General features: G+C 37.9%; 1 protein-coding gene across 1 annotated transcript; it reads right to left on the bottom strand.

The window, feature by feature from the left end:
• Window positions 1-266: 266 nt before the first annotated feature.
• LOC133785242 (uncharacterized mitochondrial protein AtMg00810-like) lies at window positions 267-1,105 on the bottom strand. Its single transcript, XM_062224492.1, has 3 exons — window positions 974-1,105; window positions 629-868; window positions 267-290 (listed from the first exon to the last, which is right to left on the bottom strand). The coding sequence occupies exons 1-3, from the start codon at window positions 1,103-1,105 to the stop codon at window positions 267-269; spliced, it is 396 nt and encodes a 131-aa protein (XP_062080476.1).
• Window positions 1,106-5,682: the final 4,577 nt, after the last annotated feature.

Raw genomic sequence — 5,682 nt, 5'->3', positions numbered from 1 at the left:
GGATGCAAGCAAAGAGGAAAATGCGAAATATGCTAATTGGATGAGATCAAATCACATGGCGAGATTTTACTGTCTTAGTACCATGGAAGAAAAGCTAAGGAAAAAGTTCGAACACATTGAATATGCTAGTGATTTGTGGGATGTTTCCTTTGAGGATTTACAGACAAGACCACAATCACGAAAAAGGTAGATATGATTGTAAAGGAAAATGAATATGGAAAAACTGATTCTCATTCAACTAATTGGATTTTACAAGTATAAATAGCTTAATCTAGAGTAAAGCTAAGTAACTGAATACAGTTAGAGAATAACAACTATTTTAACAATTACAGCTGGCTAACTAAACATTAGATATGTACAATCACTAGTTTTAACATTCCCCCTCAAACTTAGGGTAAATAGTGAAGCTACACTAAGTTTGGACTGAAGGAATAGAAATCGAGCACTGGACAGTGCCTTGGTGAGAATGTCAGCAACTTGCTCATGAGCAGGGGTGTGTTTTACAACAAGTGATTTGGCTAGAACTTTCTCTCGAACAAAGAACAAATCCAACTCAATATGTTTGGTTCTTGAGTGTAAAACATGATTTTTTTGACATAAGGACTGTGCTAAGATTATTACACCAAACCGTTGGTTGCCTTGGAATTTGCACTCTGATTTCTGTCAATAAGGATTGGATCCAAGTAATTTTTGCAGTGATGCTGGCCAAGCTTTTATAACTAGACCTTGACATGGTTTGCTGCTTCTTTGAAGACCAACTCACGAGATTTGATCCAAGAAACACACAAAGTTCTGTAGTTGATCTTCTGTCGTCTGGATCTATTGCCCAGTCAGCATCACAGAATCCCACCAAGTCAAGTGATGCAGGCTTATGAAAGTATAGGCCAAAGTCAAGTGTACCCTTCAAATATCTCAAAATTTGTTTGACAGATCACCAATGAGACTCAAGGGGTGTATGCATAAATTGACAAACTTGATTAACAGCATAAGATATTTCAGGACGAGTTATTGCAGCATATTGAAGAGCTCCCACTAAACTCCTGTATACCTGGGGACTTTGGACAGGATCACTTCGAATGGTAGACAACTTTTCTCCTCCTGTCATTGGTGTAGGTAAGATATTTTCAAATTGCAACTTAGCTTTACAGAGTATATAAGTGATATACTTTGTTTGTGATAAGTGTAGACCAGTGGTAGTATGTCGTACTTGGATCCCAAGGAAGTAATTGACTTCCCCCAAGTCCTTTAGAGCAAACTCAATGTTCAGTTGTGTGACTAGCTCAGTGATCACCTTAGAGTCACTGTGTGTAATTAAGATATCGTCAACATAGACTAGAAAATATGTTGTGTGTGAAGTAGTACGTTGAATGAACAATGAGTGATCTGACCGAGCATTATGAAAACCAAACTGAACCAAAGACTTCCTGAGCCTATCAAACTAAGCTCAGGGAGCTTGCTTCAAATAGTAAATGGCCTTGTGCAGTTTACAAACAAAATGAGAAGAGGAGGGATTGATAAAACCTGGAGGTTGCTGCATGAATACTTCCTCAGATAAGGTCCCATTTAAGAATGTGTTATTCACATCGAGTTTCTTTACTGGCCAGTTTTGAGACAAAGCAATTGTAAGAATGACTCTGATCGTGGTTGGCTTGATCACATGACTAAAAGTCTCTGTAAAGTCGAACCCATACTGCTAGTGGAACCCCTTAGCTACAAGACGAGCCTTATGCTTGGCTATAGTACCATCTGGATTCTCCTTGAGCTTGAAGACCCATTTGGAGCCTATAGCTTTTCGGCCAGGAGGAAGTTCCACAAGAGACCAAGTATTATTGGTGTGTAATGCCTGCAGCTCAGTGACCATAGCCTTGTTCCAATTAGGAGGAGCAAGTGTATATTTAATATTTAATGGCTCTTTAGAGGTAAGGTAAGCCTTAGGCTTGTAAACTCCAGCTTTGGCTCTAGTGGTCATAGTGTGAGTGTTGGTGGGAGGTAGAGTTGCAGGTAATTGGTTCAGTGGTGCAGCTGGTGTATGTGGTTGTGATGGTGTTGGTGACATGGCAAGAACATGTTCCTGACTTGAAGTGGATGGTGGGGTATTGGTAGGTGGTGGAGAATGATGAATGGTTTGTGGAGATTGATTTGGAGACAGTGACTGAATGGATGATGAAGGGTTGACACTAGGTGACACAAGTGGAATCGACACTGAGGAAGACTCAACAGTAGAGGGAGAAGAAAGACCGAGGAGAAGATTTCTAAGGTGTTTTTTAGTAAGGAAAAGAATTCTCATTAAAAATGACATCACGAGAGATGTAGATTCCACCTGTAGAAGACAAGCACTTGTACCCCTTGTGCTTAATATTGTACCCCAAGAAAGTACACTCTTCAAATCTAAATTGCAGCTTATTCTTGTTGTAAGGTCTGATGTTGGGAAAACAAGAACACCCAAACACTCTCAATTGACGGTAATCAAGGTCTTTGGAAAATAATTTTTGAAGAGGAGTGGCGCCAGATAGGACTGAGGAAGGTAGACGGTCTATAAGAAAGGCTGAGGAACGTACGAATTCATCCCAAAACCTTAAAGGCATGGATGCATTAGCTAACAAAGTTAACCCAGTTTCTATTAAATGCCTATGTTCACGTTCATCTAAACCATTTTGCTCATGGGTTGTGGGACAAGACACTCTATGATAGATGCCATGAGTAAGTAAATAATTCTTAAATGCTTGAAACTCCCCTGCCCAATCAGATTGAAACCCTTTAATTTTATAGTTCAGCTCATTTTCAACTTGTGTTCGAAAGTTTATGAAAGTCCTAAGAGCCTCAGACTTGTGTTTTAACAGATATACCCAGGTGTACCTAGAAAAGCATTAGTGAATGGATATAGTATCTATATCCATTGGAGAGGGTCCCCATAAATTGGAATGAACCAATTGCAAAGGTTCAAAATACACTATTTTAGAGTTAGAAAATGGAAGCTTATGTATTTTCCCAAGACAACATGCTGAGCAGCAATCAGAAATGGTTTTATTTCGATTTGGTATATTACAAGAGGCCATTATACTTTGCACTGTCTTGGCAGCAGGGTAACCAAGACGGCTATGCCACGAATGAAACAAAGAATTAGACTGACTAGAAGGCTCTACAACTTCAGTATTATTACAAGAAATATGAGAAAACAAACTGGACTCCTGAGTTTGAACAACTAACTTTGAATGGAAGAAGAGAGGAGGGAAAACATAGAGGCCCTTGCTAAGAGTACCCTACAGAAGAACTCTCTGGGAATCCTGATCCTTAATAAGACATAAGTTAGGATGAAACTCAAAGAATACAGAATTATCACAAGAAAATTGAGACACAAAAATGAGATTTTTAGTTATGCTAGGAACATGTAAAAGATTATTGAGGATAAGATTTCTAGAGTTATCTAAGGAGGGAAATGTGGTCTTACCAACATTTTGAATGGTGAGGCCAGTACCATTGCCTATATGCACCTGATCTAAACCATGATATTCTCCTTTCTGAGTTAGATTGCCTTCATTGGAGTTGCAATGATGAGAAGCACCAGAACCGAGGTACCAGGCATTATCACAAACACTTTTAGATGTTGCTATCATAGAAGTCGGAGAGGCCTAAGAATGATCTGTTGGTCTAGCTCCAAAACCAAGAAAAGTTGGATTGAATCGTTGATAACACTTAGAGGCATAATGTCCTGGCCTGGAACAAAGTTGGCATACCGGATGTCCGCTCGGAGGGGTAGGTCCACGGCCAGGATTTGGACTGAAAGGACTGGGAGGATAAGAGAGGCAGCTTGACCACCAGATGATTGACTAGAAGAATTTTCACCATAGGGAAACTGATTTCCTGAGAAATTACCACCACGACAACCTGTGGCAAATGGATTCCAATAGCCTCGAGCAGAGTTCAAAGTGGATCCACCACGAGATCTAAAGTTGGAGTTGGAGAAGTTTAGAGATGTAGAGTCCAGATCATTATGTTTCCTTTCAATTCGATTCTCTTGATAGAAGAAGTGCCTCAAGATCAGCTATTCTAAGAGGCTCAAAATGAGAGTTAACAGAAATAGCAAATGTATCATAGTCTGATGAAGGTAAGCCACGAAAAATTGCTGCAATATGTTCTTTAGGAGTAGTAATATGACCAACAGAATTGAGTTTATAAATGAGAGATCGAACCTTGAGAAGATAATCATTGAGAGATAGAGAGCCTTTCTTGATATTCTGCAACTCAGTCATGAATTGATCGATCTTGGCCTCTGTCTGAGAAGCAAGGTATGTTTCAAGAACTGACCAAAGCCTTGCTAAAGTACCACTGTGAACCACACGCGTAAGAATTAGTTCTGTCATCGATGATAACAACCACAAGTATATAAGTTAATTCTGTTGATCCCAATAACCGAAGGTAGGATTGACAGTGCCAGAGGTACGATCTTCATTGGAAAGAAACTAAGGAGGAGGAGTATGCGAGCCAGAGATGTAATTTTGCAGCTTGTGACCTCAAATGGCAGAGAGAACTTGTGGTTTCCATAACACAAAGTTGTTGTGATCCAACTTGGGTGCTAGCTTGTGGGAGAAGATGACTGGAACAAATGATGATGTAGCAGAGGTAGCCTAAGTAGTGTTGGAACAATTGGGCGATGCCATGAAAGCTCAAAGATGAAAAAGAAGCAACGAAGAATAGAATGGGGAAGAAAAATATTCGAACAAGAGAGAGAGAGAATCAAGAAATGCTCTGATACCATGTAAAGGAAGATGAATATGGAAAAACTGATTCTCATTCAACTAATTGGATTGTACAAGTATAAACATCTCAATCTAGAGTAAAGATAAGTAACTGAATACAATTAGAGAATAACAACTATTATAACAATTACAGCTGGCTAACTAAACATTAGTTATGTACAATCACTAGTCTTAACAATGATTTACCTTTATCTTAGGCTTAATAGTGGATTATGATACATAAAGTTCTAAATATTTGATTTAGAAACCACTAATCATATTTTTTATTATTTGTTCTTCTTTACAGACACTTGAGCAATCAAGAGGAACTTGAAGATGGAGACAAAAAGTTGAAGAGAAAAAGAGGAAAAGTTTATAGTTCAAGAAAGTGTTAAAGAAAGTCCATTTATTTAAAATTCTTTAGTTTTATTAAAAGAAAACTTTATTGTTGTTTGAACAATGTTTAGTTAATTTTTTTTTAGTTATTTTGGAATTTTATTGCATGTCATGACTTAAGAATATTTTATTTATAATTTTATTATTCTTAATTTTTTGTTTAGACATGAAATTGAATATTCAGACTTTATCGCTTTCATTAAAATGAACTAATGCTCAATAATTCATAATTATTTAAAGTAGCAAAACCGCAAGGTAACAAAAGACAAAAAGTTTCAAACAAAGATGACACATATATTTGGCATCTTAGACTTAGTCATATAGGTCTAGATAGGATAAACCAGTTAACAAAAGATGGACCTTTGAGAGAACTAAGAGTTGGAACTCTTTTGGTTTGTGAATCTTGTCTAGAAGGAAAAATGACCAAGTGTCCTTTCTCAGCGAAAGGCAATAGAGCCAAAGAACCTTTGGAGCTTGTATACAGTGATGTCTGTGGTCCAATCAATGTACAAGCAAGAGGTGGGTATGAGTATTTTGTCACTTTTATTGA

Source organism: Humulus lupulus, chromosome 6 (assembly GCF_963169125.1).
Source record: "Humulus lupulus chromosome 6, drHumLupu1.1, whole genome shotgun sequence".
Classification (NCBI taxonomy): Eukaryota; Viridiplantae; Streptophyta; class Magnoliopsida; order Rosales; family Cannabaceae; genus Humulus; species Humulus lupulus.
The sequence above is the reverse complement of the archived record's forward strand: the minus strand, read 5'-3'. Positions and strand labels throughout refer to the sequence as shown.

Coding starts and splice junctions, on each gene's coding strand:
- LOC133785242 (XM_062224492.1), bottom strand. CDS start 1,105: ATGACAGGAGGAGAAAAGTTGTCTACCATTCGAAGTGATCCTGTCCAA. Junction 869..973: donor TATCTTATGCTGTTAATCAA/GTTTGTCAATTT, acceptor TACTTTCATAAG/CCTGCATCACTTGACTTGGT. Junction 291..628: donor AAATTCCAAGGCAACCAACG/GTTTGGTGTAAT, acceptor AACTGTATTCAG/TTACTTAGCTTTACTCTAGA.